Genomic DNA, 17,898 nt, shown 5'->3' on the forward strand with positions numbered 1-17,898 from the left:
CTACCGATAAGCAGCGTATTGCATAAAGTAGTTGTTGGCGTACAAATATGCATGAACAAACTCAATGATCTAATAAATAAATAATAACTCTGTGCGTAATGACCCACGGTTGCCTTTTCAGTGGCAGACCTGTCTGTCTTTACATATATTATATTGATCGATTCAGGTAGCATGTATACATGAAGTCTACTTCAGTTAATAATGCAAGAACGTGCTACGTCTCGCTTATTGTAACACGTATTGCTGTTGTGAGCCTATGTGATATATGATACACTTAGGCATCACATGGAGAGATGCAAATTGGAGTCACTAGAAACAGCGTTTAAAAGAGAATATTGTTGAAAGAAGGTTCACTTATTAGTTTCAAAATACCCATAAGATTGGCCCCAAGGGGAAAAAATATATTGAATACACAAAGAAAGCCAATACCCAATGTGAATAACACATGGGTAGATATACAGCTCAATAGCTCAAGAAAATAACCGGGGCCTTGAATTTTGTCAGTTATAATAAGACATCAGTAGGATGCTACAATCAGTGGTAAGTCTGGACTGGTTATTACAGTCTTCTTGTCTCCTTCCGGAAATACTTGATACACTTACAGTCATACGGACATTACTACTTTCAGTTATCTTAAGCAGGAAATAGCGATTAATGAATGAAATATATCAGGTAAGATACGAACTATATGTTGTGATAACCCACGACATGCCGCCATACAAGCGAGTTATTCTTAGTTATCAAAGTCCCTGGTGACTGTTTCTCTTAGCCCGTGTGTAAACTTCCGATACGATATAAGCAATATCCCATTACTAAGTACACAGGACAACGTGGAATGCTCCATGTAGAGTTCTGTTATAATAACGGCTTGACTAACATCTGGCGCTTGGAATCTTGATGAAATTTTCGCACTCAATATTTTTTTCCAACCTTAACATTTCGAAGATTAGTTTCCTCCAGTCTAGCCGAAATAGGATAAAAAAGAAACCGTTGAGAGGACCATTGCATTGTATTGATTCCCGGCCGAGGTTTCCTATAATCTAGCTCGAGCGTGTGCGTCACAATGCGGTTTACATGTGCGCTCTCTCACAATAGTCCAGTTCAATAAACTATTAGCCTTATTTTAAGGCGCAGTCACAATCTCAACCACTCACGTCGCACGCGATCTGTGCAGACTTTGCCGATAATGTTTACCTCGGAGCTAACGTGGGTCCGGCATCAAGGTCTGTGGTTACAAGTTAGCTTTGCACTGGCCATTCAGTAGGTGCCCCGACCTCACTTAAGATAGTCTGGATTCAGATCTCAACGTGGGCAACGTGACGTCTTGAATATGCTTTGATAATGTCATGATTTGCATGTAATTTATATATTGGTTCAATATCCATCAACAGACTTGTATTGTAGGTACACGTAAAAAGTCTATATGCACTCTCAAGTCTCGTGGGGGCACGGGTGGCCCAGTCGTCTAAGGCGCCGCAATTCGCTGTGCAGAGTTGTGTCCCTTCGGCACGCCAGAAACCTATGATTGTGGGTTCGAATCCCGGTTCACCCCGATTATGTTTCTAGGTTTGTCAGCACCATACCCGTGCTCGTGGGTTTCACCGAAGTGGTAAACGTCTGAGACCTGCATCACTTCGGGCTTTCCTCCCACATTAAGCTGACACGCCGTGATATAACTGGAATACTGTTAAAAGCGGCGTTAAACCAAACTCACTCACTCACTCACTCACACTCTCAAGTCTCGTCATAAATGTATGTGTGGACACATTCTGATGTTGGTAAGGTCAAATTTCTGCTGACATTTTTTCAAATGCATACCGTACGTTGAAAATATTCTGCTCAGCTCAATACGTAGGTGCGGATATATGTTGTTGGAAATGACACATCTCAGCATTACTGTTTGTTGTGATGACAAACTATATTTATATGAAAATATAAAATCAATATCTGACGCGACTGAAATAATCTACGTGCCGGAACTACTTTCTGTATGTTTTTTATCGAATTTGGTCCACACCAGCCTCAATGATGCCCTGGTGAAACTTAAACTCACTCAAAGTAGAGACAATTTATGGGTAACAACTTATTTATTTACTGTAAAGGCGACGCTTCAGTATAGATCCTTATATCATTGTCAGCCTGCCGTTAACAACGGTATAAGGATCTATAACGAAACGTCGCATCTACAGTAAATAAAGAATTGTAATCCATAAATTCCCTCTACTTTGCCATCCGTCAACTTCTAAGTTATGCCGATCAAGCAATTTGAACTCACTCACTAGCTCTTATATGAATGTATATGAATTATATAACTATTAACCATATGTTTGAAACCATATGTAAATTGTTTGTCACAAAACACACAAGCTGGTTAATATGAAGATGCAAACATGACTATTGTGTGTGTTACTTTGGGCTGGTTCAGGGCGCTTCTGTTAACGTCATGTTATCTTCCTTGCCTCATCACAGCACATCTAAGTGATGCTGACAGCTACGCTTAGTCAGTGTTTCATGTATTCATCCGCTGGCTTATATAATGTCTCAAATTTATATGTAGTCTGTAGTTAACTTCCATAACCCTATACCGTGTGGGGTTTAGTGTGATGTCTGAAAAACCCTGCACATCTAATTATTAAAACCTTCCGCGGTAAGTACAGTTGAGGTTGCAAACTCCTCTCTTTTGTGTGTTCTGTGCTTTGGCATAAAGACTCTGTTCTGGGAGAGGCTGGTGAGTTTTAGAATGCTGATGCTCTTCCGATTCTGATGTTCATGATCACGCAATCTGCTCATACAGTTTTGTTGAGACAGTGTTTATGGTTCCTACATGTTGTAACTGTAAATGGGTGTGGACATCACTGTCATTCCTCGTCCATAAGAATGTCAACCGGTCTTCCTTTTCTTCACTGATTCACGCTACGCTGTCGATGTAGATGTAAATATCGATATGTACACGATACATGGTACTTTGTGTACGTGAAGACTCGTACCACGCTGTCGTACTTGATAAGTGACACGGTAGTTGGATGTTTTGTCGTTTACGAACACGCAAACACAAGAAGACGCTACGCTGTCGTTGTAGATGAAGATGGCAACACGATGCATGCTACTTGGTATACGCCCAAGCAAGCACGCCACGGCTGAGGCATCTCTGTCGATGTAGAGGACACAGGCACCACGCTGTATGCTACTGGGTACACGTCAAGCACACCAAGGCTGAGCACCTCCGTCGATGTAGAGAAGACAGACAACATGCTGCATGCTACTGGGTATACGTCAAGCACACATCGGCTGAGTACCACCGTCGATGTAGAGGAGACAGACAGCACGATGTATGCTACTGGATATACGTCAAACACACCACGGCTGAGGCACCTCTGTCGGTGTAGAGGAGACAGGCAACATGCTGTGTGGTACTTGGTATACGTCAAGCACACCACGGCTGAGACACCTCTGTCGGTGTAGAGGAGACAGGCAACACGCTTTATGCTACTGGGTATACGTCAAGCACACCACGGCTGAGACACCTCTGTCGGTGTAGAGGAGACAGACAGCACACTGTATGCTACTGGGTATACGTCAAGCACACCACGGCTGAGACACCTCTGTCGGTGTAGAGGAGACAGGCAACATGCTGTATGCTACTGGGTATACGTCAAGCACACCACGGCTGAGACACCTCTGTCGGTGTAGAGGAGACAGGCAACACGCTGTATGCTACTGGGTATACGTCAAGCACACCACGGCTGAGACACCTCTGTCGGTGTAGAGGAGACAGGCAACATGCTGTATGCTACTGGGTATACGTCAAGCACACCACGGCTGAGACACCTCTGTCGATGTGGAGGAGACAGACAAAACGCTGCATGCTACTGGGTATACGTCAAGCACACCAAGGCTACGGCATCTCTGTCGATGTAGAGGAGACAAGCAAAACGATGTATGCTACTGGGTATACGTCAAGCACACCAAGGCTACGGCATCTCTGTCGATGTAGAGGAGACAAGCAAAACGATGTATGCTCCTGGGTATACGTCAAGCACACCAAGGCTACGGCATCTCTGTCGATGTAGAGGAGACAAGCAAAACGATGTATGCTACTGGGTACACGTCAAGCACACTACGGCTACGGCACCTCTGTCGGTGTAGGAGAAGACAGGCAACATATTGTATGCTACTTAATATACATCAACGCAAGCCCTCCCCCCAGCTGAGACACATATGTCGATGTAGAAGGAGACGGGCAACACGCTGTATGCTACTGAGTATACGTGACTCAAGCACGCCAAGGCTCACATTACTCTGTCATTGTAGATGGCAATAGGAAACACGTCCCCTCAAGCACAACAAGGGTCACACTGGGTTGTCTGTGTAGATCGAGATAGGTAAAATAAAGCACACTGCGTCATGTACATCAACGAAAGCGCAGCATAACCATAAAGTCATTGAGAGAAGTGAGTCTAACGCTAATGTCAGCAGTATTACAACTTTTGCGGCTTCCGCGTACATCGAACACAATTAAGTGGCTGAGTGTCCGATTCGTTTCACTACATGACATACTAAACAGGCATGATAACAGTTGACTGTACAGTGTTCATCTCTTTGACATTTATTCATGTCCTTCCGGCAATGAGGTCACCTAACGCTACTAACTCCACGCATTTGCCTATATTCTACTCATTGAGGGAAGACGCGTGAAGGTGCGGGGTAGAATAGGTCTTCAGCAACAAATGCTTGCCGTAAAAGGCGACTATGCTTGTCGTTATCGGCGACTAACGGGATCGGGTGGTCAGGCTCGCTGACTTGGTTGATTCATGTCATCGTATCACAATTGAGTCGATCGATGCTCATGACGTCAATCACTGGATTGTCTTGTCCAGACTCGATTATTTTTACAGACCGCCGCCATATAGCTGGAATATTGCGGAGTGCGGCGTTAAAAAACAAACAAACCAAACAAACAAATCATAGAGAGAAGTTAATGTAATTGAACTACTTTCTTTATAAAAGTGTAATAACTTCAATCGGAAGCTGTGAAGTGTACCCGCGTAGTGATACGCGTCTGTGTGTTGTCTCAAACATGGCGCTGTATGAACCTCTCTACCAATAAAACCTGCCTGATTGCACAACGACTCCTCAAATCATGACAGCTGACGGTATGAATAGTGTAAAGTCTGGTCATGTTGTTTTTTAGTTAATTCTGAAACTTAGTATATATAGCGAGCGGGAAATGAAAACATACAGTGGGTGAAAATGAACAATTTTGCCCAGTTGAACATTAACAATCGGTCGATATCAGGACAAAAACATCCTACCCACCATGAGTACCGAACAAAAATGGCGGCAAAGTGGGAGTTTTGAACATGGCTCGTTTTGAACTATGTGATCAAACGAATTGTGGGATGAAGGAACTGAATAATTCAACATTATTCATCCAACAACAATATGACTGATTCCCTCTTATCCATGAAATGGGGTTCGGCGTACATAACGGAAGCCTTCCGTCTTTTTAACAGAAACGTGAATGTTTTTTTCTCGAAAAAGAAGATAGAAGGGGCTCCTCAAATCCCGTATATCCTTCGAGGCGTGGAAGATGAAGGGCTCAAACTATACAACCCGTGGACATTAATTGAAAAGCAACAAAGAAATCCATTACGCATTTGGAATTGTTTTGAAGAGCAATTAGAACTACATAATTGCACGACTGAAGTTACACCAAAACTATCAAGGCAAGATGCATTTTTGGGTAATTTTGTTACCAGATCTCGCAATTAAGTATGCCAGAAATTCACAGTATTAGAACAGACCTAGCATCAGCACCCATACATGATTTCCAAAAATCTCCCCTTTGCCAAAGTGGGCATAAGTTAGATGAAGCCCTAAAACTAGGCAGAACTTTTGAACTCTTCAAAGTTTTGCCTGAACTCTTCAAAGAACATGGGCACAGAATTAAACTCGACAACGATCAATGCCATTCGAAAATCAAATCTCATCTGTACCGGTGATCATCCAAGAGAACCAAAAAGTAAATGTCCAACCTTCTCTAAATGTGACGAAGGAGGTATTACGGGACATTGGCAGAGATGGTGTTTACGTAAGAAACACAATAATCAACTCTCAAGAACATCTGGTAGATCATGGCAGGGAGGCGGACGTCGATCCCATTCACGAGAAAGACATGACAACCATGATCAAGGACAGTGAGTGGGTGAGTGAGTATGGTTTTGCGCCGCTTTTAGCAATATTCCTGCAATATCACGGCGTGGGACACCAGAAATGGGCTTCACATATTGTACCCATGTCGGGAATCGAACCCGGGTCTTCGGCGTGACAAGCGAACGCTTTAACCACTAGGCTACCCGGCCGCGCCAGGATCAAGGAGTAAAGGCAGGTGACTAGGCCGAAATCAACGAATATCCAAGCAATAGTCACAAGAGTTGGGAACATTCAACATGTACAATGAGAATTTAACGAAGACCAATCCGTCATAACGAAGGTCGAAGAACACCACGATTGGTGCACCAGCTCAGCTTTCTCTACAAAATCCAACAGGTCTCTGAGGCAGGTGACTAGGCCGAAATCAACGAATATCCAAACAATAGTCACAAGAGTCGGGAACATTCAACATGTACAATGAGAATTTAACGAAGACCAATCCGTCATAACGAAGGTCGAAGAACACCACGATTGGTGCTCCAGCTCAGCTTTCTCTACAAAATCCAACAGGTCTCTGAGGAAACATCCTGTATTAATGCATTAATGTAACATAGTAAATTTCTGGGATAGCTTATATACCCATTTTGAGTGATTTTCCTTCCTTGTGACTGATCCATCTTTCTGACGTGAAGATTCCGGGGTAGAATAGGTCGTCAGCAACCCATGCCGTAAAAGGCGACCATGCTTGTCGTAAAAGGCGACTAACGGGATCGGGTGGTCAGGCTCGCTGACTTCGTTGATACATGTCATCGATCCCAATTGCGTGGATCGATGCTCATGCTTTCAATCACTGGATTGTCTGGTCCAGGCTCGATTATTTACAGACCGCCGTCATCTAGCTGCAATATTGCTTAGTGCGGCGTTAAACAACAAACCAACCAACCAACAACCATCTTACTGATATGTCTCTCTACATATCCATTATTTAACAACTGTAAGTGTTCAACGTTTGTTTGCGTTTTCTAGAACGTGAGCTACAGGATACCTCATTACCACAGAGGCTAGATACCAATCCTTCACGAATGGCACAGTTAGAACCTACCTTCCAAACAGCGTCTGAACACACACCGACATGTAAAGTGTGTTTGCTTGGTAAAGATAGACATGTTGAGGTGTCTGGAGAGTGTTTGGTACTGGTCTTGTGTCAGCTGTGGAGAATGGATGGGCGTTATCTCCAATGGTAGACTTGTTGACACTTCTCTCAAATACGTGTGCTCGAGTTTCACGTTGTTTTGCACTACGGATGTAGTGGGGGTCTCCGGGGTTAATCTTACCGATACATCCTGGATAAGTCCCGAGACTAACAAAAATATACCGTGTATTTCGGTCCTCTTCGCCCCTTGAGAATCAGTCCCATGTTAGTTATGTCTCTATTCACACTCAAAAGGTGAGGTGAGGTGAAATGGGGTTTAACGTCGCGTCCAAGATTATTGCGCTTATATAGCGACGTGCATGTACGTGTGTGTGTTTGTGTGGCTGCTTGTACTAGTCCGGACTGATGCCGATTTATAGTGCTAGCTCACTGAGATACCATGCCGTAGTTTAACATGAATACCCCACTCAGACACAGTATGCTGACTCCGAGCCGACCAGTCCTTGTTTTAGCCCCTTAATGCCGAGCGCCAGACAGGGTAACAACAAGTACCATCTTTTAACGTCTTTTGCTATGACGCGGCCAAGGATCGAACCCCGGACCTTCCGCTCTCCGGGCGGACGCTCTACCACTGGACCAATGAGGCGGTCTTCACACTCAGAATGTTGCTTAACTGCATGTTTCCAGAGTGTAGTCAGTTTGTTGCAAATTGTGCGCCAGAACCCGGAAGTATAGTCATAAATGTACAGTTTAGTCTAAGCAAAACACACCGAGACGTGACTTATCAACACAGTCTACATTCCTTGCCAAATCCTCTAAATAAACACAAGAAAACGTTATTTTGGTATTCTTTCGCAATTAACAGCCCATTGATGATCGGGTGAAGGGTTTGTTTTTTTAGGAGAGGCCTGTGATTTTCTGTATCTTGATAATAATGAGTCATTACTATAAAATGTACCCTTGATCACACAAACGTACTCGAGATACACAAATGTTGGATATTATTTTATTGACTTTACAGCATGTCCCTGTGAACGATTGTTTTATATTCTTTGTATTTTCATTATTTCTTTTTTTAGACCAATCATTATTTGCCAGCATTTCCAGGAACAGTTGAAAACATAATTCGATTCCTTACATTGGTGTGAAGTGTTCAAGCCTAAATACTGGCTTTCTTCATGATATTATTGCATGCATTTTGCTGAACAAACGAGTTAAACCCAACTCATTCACTCACTCAATATTTGAAGCAGGTTAATCTAAATCGAAACAGTAATGGTCACTTCACCTATAAACTATGCCACTCTTGACATGCCTGTTACTTGTGGCATCAGAAAACTGCACCATGTAATCAATTTGTACAAAGATAACACGAAGCACATGTATTTCTCATCACTGCACTAATGGATGGGAATATGTGTGTTTTTTTGTGCTATTTCCACTCAATAGTTACATGAAGTAGCTGCAGAGATGTGTGATTAAGGGTATATCATGCACTTCACTGGGGGCTTTCGGGTTGCATTTACTTGATGCGGGCTGTCATCTGTGAATAACCCCTTTCGCATGGCGTCATTCAGAAATCAGCATCTTCCCTTAGTTTCCATTCGTGTAACATAGTACTGTCGATACCCCAACAAAACTCATTTTTTTTCTATCGTATAATTCGATCGGGGAAGAAGATGGATAATGTATTAAACATGTTACAGCCTTAAAACTATTTTGAAAGTATCAGAGTCACAGTTGGGAATAAAAGCTCAAATGTGTCTTATCAACTGAAAACATAACACTCGTACACATACTGTGCACCAAGCAGTAATGTTAGAATCGATTCTTACCTCATAGTGACTTAAAAAGGACGTAAGGTAATGAAGTAGATAAGGTGTGAGTGATATTCCCTTGGAGAGCAATAGATGGATAATACACGCGACTGATATTTCGACAGGGAAACAAATTTATGTTTTCCTCGATTGATATGCACATGCGTACGTTCTATTTCCTTTTCATTTCCCATATCTATTATCAATAAAACCTGTATTTCACAGGAGTAAAGTTACACCCGTTCTTTGGCAACGGCCCATGAACGGTTTCCTTTACTCTTTGTCACATGATTTAATAAATTAGGTCCTGTGTGGCAGAGAGATTACATAGCCATGGGTTCATACGGTACCCGGATGTGCACATAGGTCACCTTTTAGGCTGAACAAGTAGCTGCATGTTGCCTTGTTTACTGGAAATATATTGTGTTCTAAGAAGACTTAGTCAAGATTATTTTTGTGTACTTTAGGGACAGAGGACACTGCAAACATACGCTCAATAATGACGTGGTCATCAACTGGTCTAAAACTTCTGAAAATTAGCGATAAATATGTATATGTCGATAGGCCTACGGTATATTGTCATAATATTCTGTATGTTCTTGTTTTGACAAAAACACATTTTATGAAAGATTTTTCCGACGATTATTTAGTTTGTGACATAATGTCATCCCGAGTTTCAATGTGAACGTTTTAGGACAGGGGGAAGTCATGAGAGATTGATTTGTTTTGTTTCAGGATGGTCTGAAGAGGCGTATGGAGACACTGAAAAAGAGTATCATGGAGGCGAGCGTGGCTGTGGACACTGAGAAGCAAAAGAACGTCAGTCTGTTACAGGACATCTTCCCACCAGAGATTGCCCAGAAACTGTGGCGAGGTAGGTTGTTTTCTGTGATGTAGGTACACTAGATTCTTACGGGACATCTTCCCACCAGAGATTGCCCAGAAATTGTGGCGAGGTAGGTTGTTTTCTGTGATGTAGGTACGCGAGTCTTTTAATGGATATGTTACCGCCAGGTGTTGCCTGAAACTGTGCCAAGGTAGGTTGTTTTCTGTGTTGTTGGTACACTAGATTCTTACGGGACATGTTACCACCAGGTGTTGCCCTGGAACTAGCGCGAGGTAGGTTGTTTTCTGTGATGTTGGTACACTAGATTCTTACGGGGCATGTTACCGCCAGGTGCTGCCCTGAAACTGTAGGTACACTAGTTTGTTACGGTGTTACCGCCAGGTGTTGTCAGGAGTCTTCACCAGGTAGGTTGTATAAAATTTTAAGGATGGGGGATTTAGGAAAATCAGACACTTAATCCACGTTTCCACCAGAAGTTCCATAAACTATGCACGTGTCGAGGTAGTCGAAAAGTTTATAATGAAAGCAGTACAAAACTTTTCAGGAAGCCTTTTCTCACAATGTATTATCTACAGTTGCAGGTCTACCATTTATTTCACATTTACTGGAAACTAGATTTGCAAATAATATTTCTTTAACGTCCACAAAGATGATAAGTTACATGTCTCACCGACAATAGAACGCTTGAACAAAACTAAGCGGTTTTGAATGTGGTTATTTTGTAAATGAGATATTAAAAGGCATTTGATAGATGATACCTTTTGCTGAAGAATGCGATCATCCTACGGCAGAATCTCCAAAGTATAAACAAGTTCTTGGTTATTACTGGCACCGCTACACAGTATTAGAAAAATCACGCCCTTTGTGGAACGACACTGCTGATGCAAAATACACAAATGATTAATGGCAACGAACCTAATGAAATTTCGTATCAGATAAAGACTATTATTCTTTTCCTGATCAAATACATGATGTCATGAAGGAGTCAATGTATTAATTGAAGAACCGATTACTGCCAGAGTTATTTCAGATGTCTGTGGGGCCATATGGTGAGTAACATCTGTTGGCCAGAAACAACACTGTCACATCGTGTTCAGTAAAAAGTGTACTATGCCCACTACACTGAACCTTATGTGCCTCTTTAGTCTCCCCTCGGATATGATTCTGTTTCTTTCTCGCTCTTTTTAACGTTTTCTCTGAGGCTTTTATTTGCACCCTCGTCTTGGATTCACTTGCCAATTTAACTTCTTGGAAAACAAACTACTTGCAAAAACATGAACGCTAATTCTGTTAAGTTTGTTTTCGTCTTTCTTTACCTGGAACACGCGCCTCCCACCATGTAATGAATTGCGCCATAAGTCTCTCTTGCAGATACTATCTTTTTCCAAAGCAGGCTTCTCAGATTTATGTCAATTAAGACCATGTTTTTAGTTATCTGATGTTCGACAAAGCCCCTGCCAGTATTATTTTAAGCCCACAGGGTATTTTAGCCCATAAAGAAAGGCCTTTGTGGAAGCCGCTAGCGGGATCTGTATATCTTAAACTGTTTAGTAGATGCGACTGCAGGCCCTTCCACCTGCTGTTTGGCATGCTGATGTTCAGGACTAGATACTTCATCGATTGCTACGCCACTTCCACCAAACCTTGCTAAACTTTCTTGAAGGGCTTATAAATCAAAGTAATCGTATTATTTCGAGTATTTCCCTTTTTAGCGTGTATTTTGATTAAACGTCCTCCACTACTGATATCCAGTCTGATTTGTGTCCTGTTCTTGTCGTGGTATCAGTTCCACCGCGTGCACCATATTTGCTGTGTGTTGACCCTGATATGCCGATAAAATATAGCAACACATTGTTGATTAGTTATAATAAAGACCACTCAAAATAAGTTTAAGAACACCGATTCTTTTATAATACTATAGGTAATCTGCCATGCCACGACAGAAAAGTAATATGAAAGAATCGGATGTTCTTTTACTTCCTTTGAAGATTGATCCTCAAACAATATCAAGCACTTCAGGAAGACTTAATGCTGTACTGGGAGGTCATACAATGTTACCAATTACAAACTTGGACAAATTGCAGTATGTGTTTGTCATTCACATTGCATACAAGTGCACGGACTTTGAAAAATTGGACATATGTATACATGTATAAGTGTATTCCAGAGCGATGTGGGGGCACGGGTGGCCCAGGCGTCTAAGGCGCCGCGATTCGCTGTGCAGAGTTGCGTCCCTTGGTTACGCCAGAAACCTATGATTGTAGGTTCAAATCCCGGTTCGCCCCGATTATGTTTCTATATCTGCCAGTACTTCACCGAAGTGGTAAACGTCTGAGACCTGCACCACATCGGGCTTTCCTCCCACATTAAGCTGACACGCCGTGATATAACTGGAATACTGTTAAAAGCGTCGTTAAACCCAACTCGCTCACTCAGAGCGATGTGCGATGTCTTGACAACGCATTGCTCCAGTTGGTGTGCACTTTTACAGCACTGATTGGTCACAGACAATGAAGGCACATGCATATACCTTGACGTTGAGGTTAAGGATAGACACAGACGAAGTCCTAATTATACCAATGTACGGTGGTTAATGTGTAGTACTAATTTGACGAACACGACATGCTTAGACTCTGACAATATTTAGTACTGTTTGGTCATTGATAATTCCTCCAAATGCATGTACCTTGAAGATGAAGATGAAATAATTATAGCAATGCCAGGGTCTTGACAAAGTATTGTTCCAGTTAATGAAACACGGTATGCACAGACTATGACAATTGTAGTACAGATTAGTCATAGAAAATGCCTGCAGTTAAAATACAGAGTGACAAACGCGATGTCAATGCACGGGTTTGAGTGAGTGAGTGAATATGGTTTTACGCCGCTTTTAGCATTATTCCAGCAATATCACGGTAGGGGACACCAGGAATGGGCTTCACACATTGTACCCATGTCGGGAATCGAACCCGGTTCTTCGGCGTGACGAGCGAACGCTTTAACCACTAGGCTACCCGACCGCCCCCTGCACGGGTTTGAACAATGCGTGGTACCTTTTCGTCAACCACAACATGCCAGACTTTGTCAATATTGAGTACAGATTCATATACAATTCATAGAAATGCATGGACATTAGACAGTTGACGTAATAGATGACTATATAGATGATTTATGAATTACACAAATGCACGGACTTCGATAATGTGTGGTACTGGTTGACACAGATTATATTTAGAAAAGCACGGAATTTTTAAAGTGCAGTACTTGAAAGTCATTGAAGATATGCACGGGCCGAGATATAGGGGGTTCTGGGTGCCGTTGTACAAAACAACCTTAGCCCTACGACAGTCGTAAGTCTATGTTCAGGTATTGGAGTTACGATCACCTTAGCGCTAAGATAGCTTTGTACAACGACACCCTGGTCAGAAATACATACCACTACACTGTGTTGGACAACGTTGTCATGGTCTATAAATGTAACCATGAGGATAAGAGCTGAGATGAATGAAAAGGATATTACATTAGAGTAACAGGCAGCGCAGTTTGTCTAATTAAATTAAAGGTGCTAAATGTGATAAGTTGTATATTCGTGCGCTTAATGTGTTCATTTACGTGTTATGACGAGTACGTCACAAACTGACATACAACTGGCGGCTTAGTTAATGAATGTAATTTCCTTGGAGCAGGAAATGTTACCTTGGGGTCGCTGACGGTGAAAAAAATGAATGCAGCACTCTTTGAACCAATTTTTTCAAATGTCAGAGGAAGACATGTGGGTTATTTGGTGCAATGGTCATCCCGACCGTCTGTCTACCTTTCTCATGTTTGACGTCTCAAGAACATGAACACACAAAAATGGCTTGTTTGCTCTGGTCATTGCAGCTAAAACGACACTAATATTAAAAGAAAGTGTTAATACAGTGGAAACTTTGCTTGCATGATATTTTTAATGTCTGTTTTGACTTTTATTCCACAAAGCAATGAAACTGAAACTTGTGGATATACCGACGAATGACATCTGTCAAATGTGTTCGCATATGCTGCATCCAATGTACTTGTAGGTTTGCATGGAAACCCTTTTCTAAAAATCACTTCCGGCCGTCTGAACGCAACATTTAATCACAGTGAAATATCTCCTCATGCATGAACAGCACGTGATGCACGTGCCCGCAGAAGCCAAAGCGTGTGCGTCTTTAGGGTAGCTCACAATCACTGATGCAAATGAGCTGAGCACACGCTATAAGTATCTCAATGAACAGAAAAATGTCGAATACTGTGGGTACGATAGAGGGGGTACGTCAATATCCCAACTGGCCCGAATGTTTGGCAAATCAAAAAGTGTAAAGTGACATTTGTTGTTCTTCTTATTGATTTGTTGTTTGACGCCGCACTTAGCAACATCCCAGTTATATGATGGCGGTCTATAAATAATTTAATCCAGACCAGACAATCCAATGATTGACATCATGAGTATCGATCCCCCTAATTGGGATCGAGGACATGCATCAACCAGGTCAGCGAGTCTGACCACCCGATCCTGTTAGTCGCCTCCTACGACAAGCATAGTCGCCTTTTACGGCAAGCATGGGTTGCTGAAGACCTATTCTAGCCCGGATTGTCACGTGTCAAGGTGACATTTGACTGGCCAGCAATATGTTGACGAAATATTGCGACCTGACGTTGTCCCAATTCGCTTAAACTATCGGCAGAAATTTTGAACTGCAAAATGACAATGACAGACCCCTCGTGCACAGGTCGTCACCGATTATCTCCCCAATTCGCCCTAATAGAGCATCTGTTCCCGAGAAAAGAGACCTTGCACCCGCCACCGTGGCCTAGCTTTGGGTAGCTCTTAAGGCGGAATGGTGACAATACCAAGGGCAACCATACACAAATTAATCACCATTATGCCATCAAGGTGTCGTGGATGTATCGCCCAACATGGTGGCCAATCCAGATATTGATCTGCACTCTCCAAATTAGTTTTACAGACATTTTATCGTCATTTCACCATCGCTATCATTTCATCACTTCCCTTATTTTTTATCGATATGGCATATTGTTGTCAATATGCAAAAGGTTTCAACATTGATGATATGTTTTTACAGTATTTCGTTTTTTTGATGATTGCACAACTCTCAAGTAAAAATATCATTTGGAACCAGATGAGCTGCACAGCTTAAGGCTATACTTTTTTTTTAATTTCCCACCAAGAGTCAGCATTAATCTATGACCTCAGGAGTCAGCTGTTGTGGAATCTTCAGAGAGTCTCTGGCGGCTTGTTAAGTGAGTTCGATAGCATTGCTACAAGTCTGAAAAGACCAGGAGGGTAAAGTGATGAAAATACGTTGTTATTGAGGAATTCACCAATTTCATAACGTCATCTCCTTCCAGGTGAAAGTGTGGAACCGATGAAGATCGATGACGTCACCATGTTGTTCAGTGATCTTGTTGGGTTCACGGCCATCTGCTCCACGGCCACGCCCATGCAGGTCGTCAACATGCTCAACTCCCTCTACACCCATTTCGACAACTACTGCGGCCTGCTCGACGTGTACAAGGTAACACTGTGATTGAAACCTTGTTTTTGAATGTTTGAATTTACGCCGCTTTTGGTCACAAGGAAGCAATTTCAAGACATGGGCATCCACAATTTACTGATTTGAGGAAATCGAACTTGTTCTCCATTATGAGCTAAGCACTATCTACTTGGCCACCAATAAATGTATAATATTTATATGACAGATTTTGATGCCTAAAGCGTAACGTGTAACAAGTTCTTAGGATATGACAGTACCACATGTTGTAAAAACACATCTTAACACTACAGTTACTTATTCCGTTTACTTCATTATCTTTTAAAACTAAAACAGATACCCCTTCCTATGATCATAATAATTATGCCCGAAAATCAGACAAGCCCCTGATGACCTCTTGTCAGCATTAAAGCTGTAACTGACGTGTTAGTACCTGCAAGTGTCTCATAAAAAAACATAATGGGGGATGTATTGATGGATCACTATCAAATAGTAATGACACCAGGTATCCTGTCGCACGGGTGGTACAAACACATGCAGAGTCAAGTCAAGTTTTCATCATGGAAACATGTGGTGCAAGTCAAAATTGGGAATTGCATAAGGTATCTTTTTGGTCACTGATGCGTCAAATTTGGACATTTTCTCCACCATAAAGATTTGCAAAAACTTCTGCGGTTTTGGACGTTGTAACCCTGGTCAAACAACTTATGAGCAAGTTGTATGACGCTATTTGAAATCTTCGTAGAAAGAGGATGCTCGATTGTACCCCAAAAGCTGTGATATGTAGACCCAAAATGCTGCAGCTGCCGGGATGTTCAAGTTATCCCTCTTATCATACAGTCTGGTGGATGTTTTTGACACTCTGATTAGTGTGTCTGTGTGTGTGTGTGTGTGTGTGTGTGTGTGTGTGTGTGTGTGTGTTTTTGTTTGTACTAGTCCGGACTAATGCCGATTTTATAGTGCTATCACACTGACATACCATCCCGCTGTTTACCATGAATAAATCGGAGACGACCAGTCTTTACTTTATCCCCTTAATGCACATCGCAAGGCAGGGTAACAAAAAGTACCATCTAAAACGTCTTTTGGGGCATGCTGTCAGGGCAGCCGCTCTGTCCACTGGACCACGTAGGCGGCCAGACCTTTTATAAGTGAAGTCTCTCACTCAGTGGTCCATTTTGCATAACTCTATTGTTATATTTCCAGCCAATGGGGGGATAAGGGAACAAACATTTGACTTTCAAGGTGTTTTTTTAATATTCAAGAGCTCAATTATTTTTCCAACATGAGCAGGTGCTCAATTTTTCTGTTTTTTAATTAAATCCTTAAAACTAACTGTATTCTGTAGACACATGTCTGAAGGAAAAGGGAACATTAATTGTTTCCCTACTATGCAAACCACACGCAATTTTTTTTCAGTTGATCGGGGGCTTGATTACTTTTTTAGAAAAAAAACGACCCTCAAGAAATCAAATGGTTGCTCCCTAATAGGGTTACACAATCGCTTGTGCGCGTGCAAATGGGCACATTGCCATTATCCTCCACAATGCAACACGAACCGATTATACGTTTCTATTAAATTATGCACGAGTTTGGTTTAGTTTCGTTGTAACCCTTCTCTATGCCGCACGCGGATTTCCGTTCTTCAAGACAAAACTGCTGTTAAAACTAGCAACCATCAACCCTACATCAACACACCAGGGGACTTAATTACCCGTAGAACATGCGCTCCAAGTGATCAGGGACCGCCGTTCATGTCGGTGGACACAAAGGTAGAACCCTGCACAAAATACGATACAGTAATGGTCTGCTTGGAGGCACGTACATAGGTAGAGTCGAATTCCCTGAGAAGGATGGTAAAATACACCCCGAAAATGACTCTGACAGGAACTAAGAGCATTGTTGTGAAGGGGCATCAAGCGACAGGGGAAGCGGGCGACTCGTCACGTTCTCTGACGTTACAAGTCACGACTTAGGGACAATGGATCTGAATGCTCAATAGTGCTTCTCTCCCATTTGTCTTACATTGTTCGCCAGAACTATATTGCCACGAGTTTCGAAATACGTTTTGTTTGATCTGTTTACAGGATAAGCATTTAGCGTAATTTTGATATAGCATTTAAAATGATTCTGACATTATAAAATTGTTTCAACTCCGGACTTGATTTCAGTAGAAATGATTTAGACTGGACTTCAACACCTATGTGCATTCTTTAGTATGTGCATTCTTTAGTATGTGCATTCTTTAGGCTTTCACCGGAAAGTTACAGGAGCATCATCACACGAGCAATATGTGCATTCATATTGCGATACATGAAGATCCGGGTAAGAATCGGTCTTCAGAAACCCATGCTTGCCGTAAAAGACTACAATGCTTGTCGTAAAAGGCGA

The 17,898-nt window shown here is 42.1% G+C and overlaps 1 protein-coding gene across 1 annotated transcript in view; it reads left to right on the forward strand.

Annotated features, from left to right (window-relative positions):
- The window catches only part of LOC124144457 (guanylate cyclase soluble subunit alpha-2-like), a 103,330-nt gene that overhangs the window by 72,371 nt on the left and 13,061 nt on the right, over positions 1-17,898 (forward strand). Inside the window, exons 6-7 of the mRNA XM_046513863.2 lie at positions 9,859-9,997; positions 15,365-15,531. Of these exons, the coding sequence (XP_046369819.1) occupies positions 9,859-9,997; positions 15,365-15,531 (306 nt within the window). The remainder of the gene's footprint in view (positions 1-9,858; positions 9,998-15,364; positions 15,532-17,898) is intronic.

The sequence above is a fragment of the Haliotis rufescens genome, unplaced genomic scaffold (genome assembly GCF_023055435.1).
Source record: "Haliotis rufescens isolate VD_foot unplaced genomic scaffold, xgHalRufe1.0.p SCAF_7, whole genome shotgun sequence".
NCBI classification, from domain to species: domain Eukaryota; kingdom Metazoa; phylum Mollusca; class Gastropoda; order Lepetellida; family Haliotidae; genus Haliotis; species Haliotis rufescens.